The 13,500-nt window shown below is 37.6% G+C and overlaps 1 protein-coding gene across 1 annotated transcript in view; it reads right to left on the reverse strand.

Annotated features, from left to right (window-relative positions):
- Nucleotides 1-13,500, reverse strand: part of APLF (aprataxin and PNKP like factor) — a 98,361-nt gene that overhangs the window by 54,239 nt on the left and 30,622 nt on the right. The window contains exons 4-5 of the mRNA XM_068982724.1: nt 10,378-10,522; nt 9,914-10,049 (exon numbers count right to left, since the gene is read on the reverse strand). Of these exons, the coding sequence (XP_068838825.1) occupies nt 9,914-10,049; nt 10,378-10,522 (281 nt within the window). The remainder of the gene's footprint in view (nt 1-9,913; nt 10,050-10,377; nt 10,523-13,500) is intronic.

Here is a 13,500-nt window from a genome sequence, read left to right on the forward strand (position 1 = left end):
AGTTTCTGCACAAATGGCAGGTTACCACATTCCATGTGTCACACATGTACATAAAATTCTAAAATTAAAGAATACACATTTACAACATTCGATTCTTTAAAATTCCAAACGAGATACTACAAATATTCCTTCTAGGGACCAGAGCTCTTTCTTTTTGCATAGCAAGAAGCCATTTTGATATTGTTTAAATGCTCTTCACAAAGCATATATAAGATAAGTAAGTTAGCTGGCTCATCTGTCTGTTATGCTGTGCTCAGTCGTGTCCAACTCTTTGCAACCTTATGGACTGCAGCCCACAGGATTTTCCTGACAAGAATAATGGAGTGGGTTGCCATTTCCTCTTCCAGGGGATCTTCCCAACCCAGGGATCAAACTCGCATCTCCTGCGTCTCCTGCATCACAGGCGGATTCTTTACTGCTGAGCCACAGGGGAAGCCCAGTGGCTCATAACAATCTTTATATCTGTTATATAACATGCATTTTTCTAAATTCAGGATGAGTACAGTTAAATGATAAAAATGTAAAAGAAATTAGCTATTAGTACAAATCAGTTTATTTTGAATAATTACCAACTGCATTTACTTATATGAGTGAATTACACTAATACTACATGAATGCTAGCTCAACTATATGTAATATGCCATTAAAATCATATCCATCTAATTTTATCCTTCAAACAAACCACTCCTAACAGCCATATTAACAATTTTATATATATTCTTCTCAGCTTTTTCCTAAGTTTAAGCAAATACAAGAATACAGACAGGACTAAAAGTATGCATGCTATTATTTCTCTGGGATAAATATCTAGAATTGGAATTTCTGGACCAAAATATGTCTGTCAAATATTCCCTTATTCTAGGCTTCCCATCATCTTAGGAAAGTCTCCCAGAAGTAATAGAAAGATGTTTCCCCAAATTTTCTTCAAATGCCTTAGTTTCAATTTTTAACACTGGTTATTAATTCAGTAGAAGCTTATTTATAAATGTGACATGAGCAGTGAGTGCTCTATTATTATTTCCTTCCAGATGGAAACCTAATTCTCCCACATTTTATTTAACAATGAGGCATCCTTTCTCCACCAATTTGAACTGATAATTCCTTTTACATTAAATGTGTGTCATTCTAATCTGCTTTGAGGTGTTTCATTCTTTTTTACTGGTCAACTTAACCTAGTCCTATGCCAGAACTATCAACTACTAGAAGTAGGCACCAGGCCCAGACTGTGATAAAGCAAAGTTCTATTAAAATTTGAAAAAAAGAATATTTCTGTCCTTGAACATATATTTAAAAAATCACTTAATTCATTTTCTACAATCCTGACACACCTATATATGTCAAAATCTGACATGGATAGCACATATGGAGAAAAATATTAGCCACACTTACGAATATAGGTGCAAATGTCCTAAATATTTTTAAATCTAACAACATAAAATAATATGCCATCATAATAAAATGAACTTATCCCACGAACACAAGCATAGTACAACAATAGGAAACCTACCAACATCATTAATTACATTAATATATGAAAAGGCAGAACTGTTTCTATACCAAAAATTTTTTCAAAAAATTCAGGTTATCCCTGAATAAATCAACCAAAACATAATAAGAATATCAGAATCAAACACCAATCATATTAAATGGTGAAATACTAACACAATTCCTGTTAAAATCAGGAACAGAGATGCCAATTTTATCCATTTTTATTTAAAACTTACAGGATCAAACTTATAAAATAAGAAATGCTTTTAAAAGCAATAAATAGATCAGAAGAGCTGAAATTATCATAATGCTATAGATATGACTATACATCTAGAAAATCCAAGAGGCTAAAAAACAATCAGAATTAGTTAAACCACTTAACAAGGTTGCTTGAGATAAACAGAATAACTAGTACTTTAAGTAAACACTGAACTATAATCAAACTAAACAATGTCAGTTAAATATTTATCATCTGTATTGTCATAGAGAAAATACTCAGCGTACAAAATTAAATGTAAACCAAACGGTTTGGGGACTATTTACTACTTCAACCTTTATCAGCACCTGTCACTTTTCATTACTTCATGTTGGAGGATTAGAAGATGGGGAAAGAAGAGTACTAAAGGGTAGCATGAAACCAGTGAAATATAATAGGTCCTTTTAATCTACCAAGAACATCAAACCCTAGGAGTTATACCTTGTCCTGGGCCCTAGAGACCTAAGGAAGCAGACATAAGCAAAGAGAAGGGGAAGCTGTGATAGTCTTTGCTCAAATATACTCACTTACCAATCACTAAGGGACATGGAAAAAATTTTAGCTCAGGTCTAAGAAACTCATGATAACATCCGAGGGATAATACCTGGGGACCAAGAAAACTAAATAAACTAGAAGTATATTAGTTGAAAAACAGAAAGGATAGCCTGATCACATTCATGTACATATAAGAATTAAAACAACAGTTAAACTGAGAAAATATCTAGAAGAGAATGCAAGGGCATATTAATAAAATAAAAAGCAAAACCAAAACTAAACCTCCAAAACATACAGAGGATATTTAGGTGTCTATAAAGTGAAATGGTTCAGAGCACGTGCTTTACACTCAGGCAGAGCTACATCTCAATTATATCTCTGCCATTTAGTATGATCTTAGGTAAGTCAAGTCAGTTAACATAAATTAACATTATTATTTGTCCTGTATTTGAAGACACAGATGGTTCAAAAGTATCAAGATGGTTTCAGATAGTCTAAATAAAGATCAGTGAACACAATATAGTATTAAAGCTGTAAAAGATTTAAAGTATTCTATACCTAAATGAGCCTAAAATGCATCCTGGAAATTGATTTTTAAAAATCACTAGCATTGCTCTATTGACCTGGATGATAAACTACTTAAACGAACATAACAACAACAATAAAAACTACAGAGCAGAAAAAGTCAAAGCCAAAGTCAAACTCCAAACTTTAATTCAGTCAGTTCAGTCACTCAGTCGGGTCCGACTCTTTGCGACGCCATGAATCACAGACGCCAGGCCTCCCTGTCCATCACCAAATTCCAGAGTCCACTCAAACTCATGTCCATCGATTTGGTGATGCCATCCAGCCATCTCATCCTCTGTCGTCCCCTTCTCCTCCCGCCCCCAATGCCTCCCAGCATCAGAGTCTTTTCCAATGAGTCAACTCTTGGCATCAGGTGGCCAAAGTATTGGAAATTCAGCTTTAGCATCAGTCCTTCCAAAGAACACCCAGGACTGATCTCCTTTAGAATGGACTGGTTGGATCTCCTTGCAGTCCAAGGGACTCTCAAGAGTCTTCTCCAACACCACACTTCAAAAGCATCAATCTTTGGCACTCAGCTTTCTTCACAGTCCAACTCTCACATCCATACATGATCACTGGAAAAACCATAGCCTTGACTAGATGGACCTTTGTTGACAAAGTAATGCCTCTGCTTTTCAATACGCTATCTAGGTTGGTCATAACTTTCCTTCCAAGGAGTAAGCATCTTTTAATTTCATGGCTGCAATCACCATCTCCAGTGATTTTGGAGCCCCCAAAAATAAAGTCTGACACTGTTTCCACTGTTTCCCCATCTATTTCCCAAGAAGTGATGGGACCAGATGCCATGATCTTCGTTTTCTGAATGTTGAGCTTTAAGCCAACTTTTTCACTCTCCTCTTTCACTTTCATCAAGAGGTTTTTCAGTTCCTCTTCACTTTCTGCCATAAGGGTGGTGTCACCTGCATATCTGAGGTTATTGACATTGCTTCCAGCAATCTTGATTCGAGCTTGTGCTTCTTCCAACCCAGCATTTCTCATGATGTAGTCTGCATGTAAGTTAAAGAAGCAGGGTAACAATAAACAGCCTTGACATACTCCTTTTCCTATTTGGAACCAGTCTGTTGTTCTATGTCCAGTTCTAACTGTTGCTTCCTGACTTGCATACAGGTTTCTCAAGAGGCAGGTCAGGTGGTCTGGTATTCCCATCTCTTTCAGAGTTTTCCACAGTCTATTGTGATCCACACAGTCAAAGGCTTTGGCATAGTCAATAAAGCAGAAATAGATGTTTTTCTGGAACTCTCTTCCTTTTTCAATGATCCAGCAGGTGTTGGCCATTTGATCTCTTGTTCCTCTGCCTTTTCTAAAACCAGCTTGAACAACTGGAAGTTCACAGTTCACATATTGCTGAAGCCTGACTTGGAGAATTTTGAGCATTACTTTACTAGTGTGTGAGATGAGTGCAATTGTGCGGTCGTTTGAGCATTCTTTGGCATTGCCTTTCTTTGGGATTGGAATGAAAACTGACCTTTTCCAGTCCTGTGGCCACTGCTCAGTTTTCCAAATTTGCTGGCATATTGAGTGCAGCACTTTCATAGCATCATCTTTCAGGGTTTGAAATAGCTCCACTGGAATTCCATCACCTCCACTAGCTTTGTTCGTAGTGATGCTTTCTAAGACCCACCTGACCTCACATTCCAGGATGTCTGGCTCTAGGTGAGTGATTGTACCATCGTGATTATCTTGGTCATGAAGCTCTTTCTTTGTAGAGTTCTTCTGTGTATTCTTGCCACCTCTTCTTAATATCTTCTGCTTCTGTTAGGTCCCTACCATTTCTGTCCTTTATCGAGCCCATTTTTGCATGAAATGTTCCCTTGGTATCTCTAATTTTCTTGAAGAGATCTCTAGTCTTTCCCATTCTGTTCTTTTCCTCTATTTCTTTGCACTCATCGCTGAGGAAGAATTTCTTATCTCTCCTTGCTATTCTTTAGAACTCTGCATTCAGATGCTTATATCTTTCCTTTTCTCCTTTGCTTTTCACTTCTCTTCTTTTCACAGCTATTTGTAAGGCCTCCTCAGACAGCCATTTTGCTTTTTTGCATTTCTTTTTCTTGGGGATGGTCTTGATCCCTGTCTCCTGTACAATGTCACGAACCTCCATCCATAGTTCATCAGGGACTCTATCCATCAGATCTAGTCCCTTAAATCAATTTGTCACTTCCACTGTATAATCATAAGGGATTTGATTCAGGTCATACCTGAACGGTCTAGTGGTTTTCCCCACTTTCTTCAATTTAAGTCTGAATTTGGTAATAAGGAGTGCATGATCTGAGCCATAGTCAGCTCCCAGTCTTGTTTTTGCTGACTGTATAGAGCTTCTCCATCTTTGGCTGCAAAGAATATAATCAATCTGATTTTGGTGTTGACCATCTGGTGATGTCCATGGGTAGAATCTTCTCTTATGTTGTTGGAAGAGGGTGTTTAGCTGGATTCAAGTACTAAACTGTTATTTCTTTCTAAATCTCCCTGGCTTTAAAAAAGTTAAGTAATCTTTCTTTTTTCTTATATTTCCCCTAATTAGGAATTTGTAAGAAATGCTTAAATGCATTTCTTAAATGCAAAGACTTTTATTTTGAAGTTTTAGCTTTGTGCACTATATAATGGGGGCTTCCCAGGTGGCGCTATGGTAAAGAACCTGCCTGCCAGTGCAGGAGCCATAAGAGAGATAGGGGTTCCATCCCTGGGTTGGGAAGATCCCCTGGAGGAGGGCACGGCATTCTATGGGAGAATCCCATAGACAGAGGAGCCTGGCAGGCTATAGTCCATAGGGTCCCAAAGAGTTGGACCTGACTGAAGCAACTTAGCGCACACACACTATTTAATATTCCTGTCTAAAGAAATGTCAAATTACTCTCATTTGTGTTTTCAAGGTGAGGTGTCCAAAAAAGTGCTTCATATTTTATATGCTACATTTACCAAGTGAAAATAAATGGATATACTCATAATTGGAAGCAAATACATTTTGGACAATTATAACTAATGTAATAATGATAGTACAGAAGCAATTACAGTACAAAACAACTCTGAAAGAAAAGAACTTGCTTGCAAGGAAGAAATTCACACTGGTCAATTTTTGGTTAAATAGTTATTCTTTCTATATTACAGAAAATGTTCTAATGAGAGGAAGTGTCTGCCCTCTCTCCACTACCATCCCCCATTCCCACTCCCTTCCAGCAAATGGAGAGGACCCACCCTTAATGAGGAATGTTTCTGATAAAGATATACATGTAATGATGGGGGAAGTAGGGAATTCAAAACCACTGTCTTGGAACAAATAAAACTCTTATCAGGAAATCGTAAATACGAAAATGCTCTGGATTAAATCACATCTCCCTCAACACATAATATATAACCTATTCTTGCCACAAGATCGTTCTGATCCTACTATAATCCAAATTAGCATTTTAAGTAAGGAATATTCTGTACAGATCCCTGAGTTGTTAACTGAGAAGGAAAGGAAGGAATGGGTTGACAAACTTAATGAAACTTCTATCAGCTGTGATGCTTCTTTCCTTTCTGGGACAATGTAGACAGAGCTGAAAGGAGTGGCGTGGCCTATACGCTGCCCCCTCCACTTGTGCTGCTGCAAAGCTGTGATCCAGGCTTGCAGTGAGCTAGGAATAAGCCTTACTCACATGAACCTCCGGCTCTTCCATCACTGACTTCATCACACATTATTTTATACCCTGCATTTGTGTAGGTGAAAAATTATATGAAATTCTGAAAATATCTTTTTTAAAAGTAAAGCATGAGATTGTCATAATCTTGGGGGGGAAAATAGGAAGAAAATTTCCTATTTTCTATTAGGCCAAGTTAACTGCCTATTAGAATAAAAATATTTCTTCAGAAGGATATAAAATTAAAGTCTCTATACTGTATCATTCATAACATCCAATATCTAATAGCACAACAGGAAAATGTGACCCATATAAAAGAAAACAGGCAGCCAATAGAAATTAAACCTCAGATGACTGAGAAGTTGCAAAAGAAATGCTGACTGAATAATACAATGTAGCAAAAAAGTTTAATAATCTTTAAACAATGGGAATATCCAGAGGATGACTGTGGTATCTGCCACGTCTATGAACTGTGCTAGAACACTGGTCTCATCATCCTTGACTCTTTCAACACATAACATTGTGTGCTTGTAATTTTTTTATTTAATTTGAAATGTTTTTACTGCGCGTATCTTTTATCATAGGCATGACCCTGGTGGATTTGTTTGAAAATCTATTTAATGACATCTGGAACTAAAATTAGGATAAATCAAAAAACCAGCAGAATTTAAAATAAAATAATAAAAACAATTAGCAGACTTTGCAGAGAACTAGGATTCAATCCCTGTCATTTGGGCTCCAGTGAATTCTCTCACTAATGGGTGTACCACTGCCTCTACATTTACTTTTACTGTTTTTCTTACATATATAAATGGCACATATTGTTACGGGTGAAACCTAGAGTTGAAAGGAAAAGATTTTTCAAAATGTTTTTTTTTCACTGTAGTACAAAGGAAGTATTTTAGTAACATGTCACAATCCTTTAATACTTGTAGTTTCTGATCAGGTAATTTCCTTTCTACAATTTATACCATAACAATAAAATAATGGTAGACTTCTAAGACATTCATACAGTTTTTAATCACACTTAATGACACTATAATAAGTTAAATAATAAGATAATGCTTAAATTATGATATATTAATATTAGGAGAGTGGACAAGTAGAGAGACATTAGTGTGGTCTGTAGAATTCTAAAATGACCCCTCCCCAAGATTTCCTGCCCTAATCCCCAGGACTGTGAATGTGATATCATGCCCATGATTGTGTTTGGTTATACGGCAAAATAAATGTTGCAGTTTACATATTTTTAAGGTTATGTTTAAGTCTATTTTTAAGTTTATATATCAGTTTCTCCATATCAGTTTCAGCTCAGTTCAGTTCAGTCGCTCAGTCATGTCTGACTCTTTGCGACCCCCTGAATCGCAGCATGCCAGGTCTCCCTGTCCATCACCATCTCCCGGAGTTCACTCAGACTCACATCCATCGAGTCGTGATGCCATCCCACCATCTCATCCTCTGTCGTCCCCTTCTCCTCCTGCCCCCAATCCCTCCCAGCATCAGAGTTTTTTCCAATGCATCAACTCTTGGCATCAGGTGGCCAAAGTACTGGAGTTTCAGCTTTAGCATCATTCCTTCCAAAGAAATCCCAGGGCTGATTTTCTTCAGAATGGACTAGTTGGATCTCCTTGCAGTCCAAGGGACTCTCAAGAGTCTTCTCCAACACCACAGTTCAAAAGCATCAATTCTTCGGTGCTCAGCATTCTTCACAGTCCAACTCTCACATCCATACATGACCACAGGAAAAACCATAGCCTTGACTAGACGAACCTTAGTCAGCAAAGTAATAACGTCTCTGCTTTTGAACATGCTATCTAGTTCAGTTCAGTTCAGTTCAGTCGCTCAGTCATGTCCAACTCTTTGCGACCCCATGAATCGCAGCATACCAGGCCTCCCTGTCCGTCACCAACTCCCGGAGTTCACTCAGACTCATGTCCATTGAGTCCGTGATGCCATCCAGCCATCTCATCCTCGGTCGTCCCCTTCTCCTCCTGCCCCTAATCACTCCCAGCAGCAGAGTCTTTTCCAATGAGTCAACTCTTCGCATGAGGTGGCCAAAGTACTGGAGCTTCAGCTTCAGCATCGTTCCTCCTAAAGAAATCCCAGGGTTGATCTACTTCAGAAAGGACTGATTGGATCTCCTTGCAGTCCAAGGGACTCTCAAGAGTCTTCTCCAACACCACAGTTCAAACGCATCAATTATTCGGCACTCAGCCTTCTTCACAGTCCAACTCTCACATCCATACATGACCAAAGGAAAAACCATAGCCTTGACTAGATGGACCTTTGTTGGCAAAGTAATGTCTCTGCTTTTCAATATGCTGCCTAGGTTGGTCATAACTTTTCTTCCAAGGAGTAAGTGTCTTTTAATTTCATGGCTGCAGTCACCATCTGCAGTGATTTTGGAGCCCAAAAAAATAAAGTCTGACACTCTCTCTACTATTTCCCCATCTATTTCCCATGAAGTGATGGGACCAGATGCCATGATCTTTGTTTTCTGAATGTTGAGCTTTAAGCCAACATTTTCACTCTCCTCTTTCACTTTCATCAAGAGGCTTTTTAGTTCCTCTTCACTTTCTGCCATAAGGGTGGTGTCATCTACATATCTGAGGTCTCTGCTTTTGAATATACTATCTAGGTTGGTCACAAATTTTCTTCCAAGGAGTAAGCGTCTTTTAATTTCAGGGCTGCAATCACCATCTGCAGTGATTTTAGAGCCCACAAAAATAAAGTCTGACACTGTTTCCAATGTTTCCCCATCTATTTCCCATGAAGTGATGGGACCGGATGCTATGATCATCGTTTTCTGAATGTTGAGCTCCTGTCCTTTATCGAGCCCATCTTTGCATGAAATGTTCCCTTATCCTGAGTTAATTAACTGGAAGATAATGTACATGGGCCTGATCTAATCAACAAATTCTTTAAGCAGAATTTTCTCAGTTGGTCACTAAGGAGAAATTAGATGCAAAGCAGGAGAAAGGTCTGTTGTGCCATGCTGGCCTTGAAGATGAAGTTCAGAACTGAAAAATGCCCTCTAGTAGCTGAGAGTGAGCCCTGGTCAATAGTCAGCAGGAAAACAAGTCCTCCAACTACAAGGAAGCAAATTCTCCATAAAAACTAAAATGATCTTGTAAGTGGATATCCCATGACGCCCAGGTCAGAGCCCAGCCTGACACTTGGATTTGTCTCGTGGAAACCTTAACAGACAACTAAGTCAAATCTACCCAGATTTTAAAACTGTAAGTTAATAATGGGTATTGTTTTAAGCTGCTAAAAGAATGAGAAATTAAAAAATAATAGTAAGTAGTATAATGGTGTTTGATAACTGGCATAAAATAATAATCTATGATTTAAATTAAACTTCATGAAGACTCCTAAAGAAATGTTAGGCTAAGTTACACACATATACAACTACAATTTTATCTTCACTTGTTCAAAACCCTTCAAGTTCTGTCAAATATTTTCTTGAAACAAAACCTACCTCCACTGATGACTGAAAGGTTCCGATCACTTGAATTTTCTGTTAACATCCATGCTGGGAGGATTCTTTTCCTCTGGGAAGGATTTGGCTGTTGCTTACTCAGGTCTCTACTTTCACCTATGAAAGACTAAAAAGCACCTATATATTAATTCCTAAAAATAATCCTGCATCCTTAATGAAACTTCACAACAATTTACTTTGAAGAAATCTACCATTAAAAAACCCATCTGCAGCTGTGGACTGAATTAGTTAAATTTCTCAAAGGAAGAAATTCAACATTTCTATTAGCTGAAGTGTTGGTCTAGTGTGACCTTCTCTAGAGCTTTACTTAAAAACAGGAAAAGCGGATCAATGCTAGCAATTTTGTCAAGATATGTCTAATATCAGTTGTCTTTTCTCTCCTCAATACAACTTAAGTAACATGTTATAAATGGATGAGATCTTAAATTTCTTACCACATTATTTGCAGTGGTCTGGGTCCTCGCTGTTTCTGTGCTTCTTTCCAATTGTGGAGCACTGGGTGTTTTATCAGGCAAATCAACTGAGGAAGATTTTGGTGTTTCATTCAATATATCATCTTCATCAAGCATTTGACTATTTCTATAAAATACAATTGAAATTCATTTATTAATCATTTAAACTGAAAACACTTCTATTGCCTACCATGACATTATGTGATTCTTCCAAGTATATGTAACTAATGAGTCATGCTACTTTTATCAGACTTAGGAAGATAAAAAGCAGATTACAGTATACCAGAATAAAATACACAGACTAGACTATGTTCTTCATGTTCTGCCCACTGTATCATTATCACATTAATCTTCCCAAAGCATGGGCCTAGAAACCACAGCTATTTATAAGATGGGCAGTAGCCATCTCTATGAAGGATGAAGAGCTATTTACTTATTTAGTAAATAGGCAAATAAGTCCAGATTGTCTACAAAAGTTAAGATCACCTCCAAGTTTCCAAAGAGAAAATGCAAACTGTAAGAACATCAGCTAAACTAGTTAGGTTCTTGAAGAGAAAACAAAACCCTGAGGTCAAGTTCACACACAGCTGCTACTCGGTCCTGGCCATTACAGCCACTTGTGAAATCTCCCAACTTGTAGTCCAACAAAGGAGCATCCAAGGTCATATGTGGGACATACTAGCAGAACTAACTGCCTTCTACTTGCTGCAAAGTGTGGTAAGATTATCCAAAGTTCTAAATCATTATTCTTTATGTAAGCATAGACAGGAATCAACAAACTTATCTTTTTGACAATGTGAAAATGTAGATGGAAATACTACTCAGAAATAAAAAGGAAAAAAGTACTGATTATACAACATCTTGGGAATTTCAAAGGCAGTTTGCTAAGTGAAAGAAGCCAGACACAAAAGTATGCATCACATGAATCCATTTATGTGGCTTTCTGAAGGAGTAAAGCTGAAAGGACAGAAATCAGATCGGTAGTCACCAGAAGCTGGGGTGGGGGAGAGGAATGACCACAAAGAGGCAAGGGGGAATTTTGGGGGGAAATTAAAATGTTCTAGTTCTCATTATGGTGGTTCTTACCTGACTATATAAATTCGTCAAACTACATTGAATTATACATTTAAAGGGGGTAAATTTTACTATGTGTAAAATGTTTCTCAGTAAAAGGGAAATTTTAAAAATTAAAGATATAAGATTTTTAAAATTTGTCTAGCTGAGAAGAGAATAATTATTGGCTTATCTTATTTGTTTTGTATTATCTTCTAGGAATAACCTCCCTCCAAGGCAGACTTCAATTCATGGCAGGAATCAACCAAAATTAAAACTTAGACCAAGTTTATGTGTAACACCACAGTTTTTGTTCATTCAATAAATATTTTAAAAATACCTAGTGTATGTTATGGAGAAGGCAATGGCACCCCAGTCCAGTACTCTTGCCTTGAAAATCCCATGGATAGAGGAGCCTGGTGGGCTGCAGTCCATGGGGGTCGCTAAGAGTCGGACACAACTGAGCGACTTCACTTTCACTTTTCACTTTCATGCATTGGAGAAGGAAATGGCAACCCACTCCAGTGTTCTTGCCTGGAGAATCCCAGGGATGGTGGAGCCTGGTGGGCTGCCGTCTATGGGGTCGCACAGAGTCGGACACGACTGAAGCGACTTAGCAACAGCAGCAGTGTATGTTAGATACTACGCCAGGTATAGGGGATTCAGAGTTGAAAATGTATGATTGTTCTACCCATAAAACTGCACTCCTACAAAATATTCAAATCCATTTTACTCACAACACACAGGTGTGCTTCCAAATTCTAATTTTTTCCCTCAAATTTCCTTAACATTTGAAAAATATTAAGAAACACTCTAGAGAAATGCTATGGCTTTTCGCAGCTTACAGTGTTAGAAACTGAGCAACATCATCCATTCCATTTCTAGTTTTTCTATTCTGGCATAAATCCACTAATATACATCCCTATAGCCATAGGAAAATTTTTTAGTATTTACCAAGAATAAATATAACAAAAAAAACCCCGATCCCCCCAAAAAATTCTATTTAACATTTAGTTCCAAACAGGTCAAAGCACAAATGAGTTTAGTACACTTTTATTTAAATATAAGTATTGCCACTGTAATATGAACATCTTCCTATTTTTAGTTTCAAATATTAATACTTCCTCGAGCAATCAACTATCACAGATTTATAAGACAGCGAACTAGAATTTTTTAAAAATTAAAAACTTGGAATTTAAATACAATAAACAAAGATAAATGAATTCTCCCTTTCTTTGGCAATAGCTATCAAGACAGAATTTACATAATCATGAAATTAATGCTTCCAAAGTATAAAATTTAGTAGTTTTCAGTATATTCACAAAGTTGTACAACCATCACCAATATCTAATTTTGGAATGTACTCACTGTCTCAAAAAGAAATACCATATGCATTCAGTTCAGTTCAGTTCAGTTCAGTCGCTCAGTCATGTCCAACTCTTTGCGACCCCATGAACTGCAGCACGCCAGGCCTCCCTGTCCATCACCAACTCCCGGAGTTCATTCAAACTCACATCCATTGAGTCAGTGATGTCATCCAACCATCTCATCCTCTGTCGTCCCCTTCTCCTCCTGCCCCAAATCCCTCCCAGCATCAGAGTCTTTCCCAAAGAGTCAACTCTTCGCATGAAGTGGCCAAAGTACTGGAGTTTCAGTTGCATTAGCAGTCACTTATTCTCTTCTCCAGCCCTGGCAACTGCCATCTACTTTCTGTCTCTAGGCATGTACATTTTCTGACACTTCATATAGATAGAATCATACAACTTTTTGTGTATACAGTTGTTTTCAGTTCTTTTGTGTATATTCCTAGGAGTAGAATTACTGGGTCACAAGTAACTCTACATTTAAAATTCTGAGGAACTGCCAGAATGAGTTTCACAGAGGCAGTACAAGACTTACTTACAACCCCACTACCAAAATATATGAGTTTTAATCTCTCCACAACTGCACCAGCACTTCTTACTATCTGTCTTACTGTAGCTATCCTAATGAATGTGAAATGGGAGCTCATTGTGGCTTTTATTTACATTTCATGTTGAGCACCTATTTTCA

Source organism: Capricornis sumatraensis, chromosome 1 (genome assembly GCF_032405125.1).
Source record: "Capricornis sumatraensis isolate serow.1 chromosome 1, serow.2, whole genome shotgun sequence".
NCBI lineage: Eukaryota > Metazoa > Chordata > Mammalia > Artiodactyla > Bovidae > Capricornis > Capricornis sumatraensis.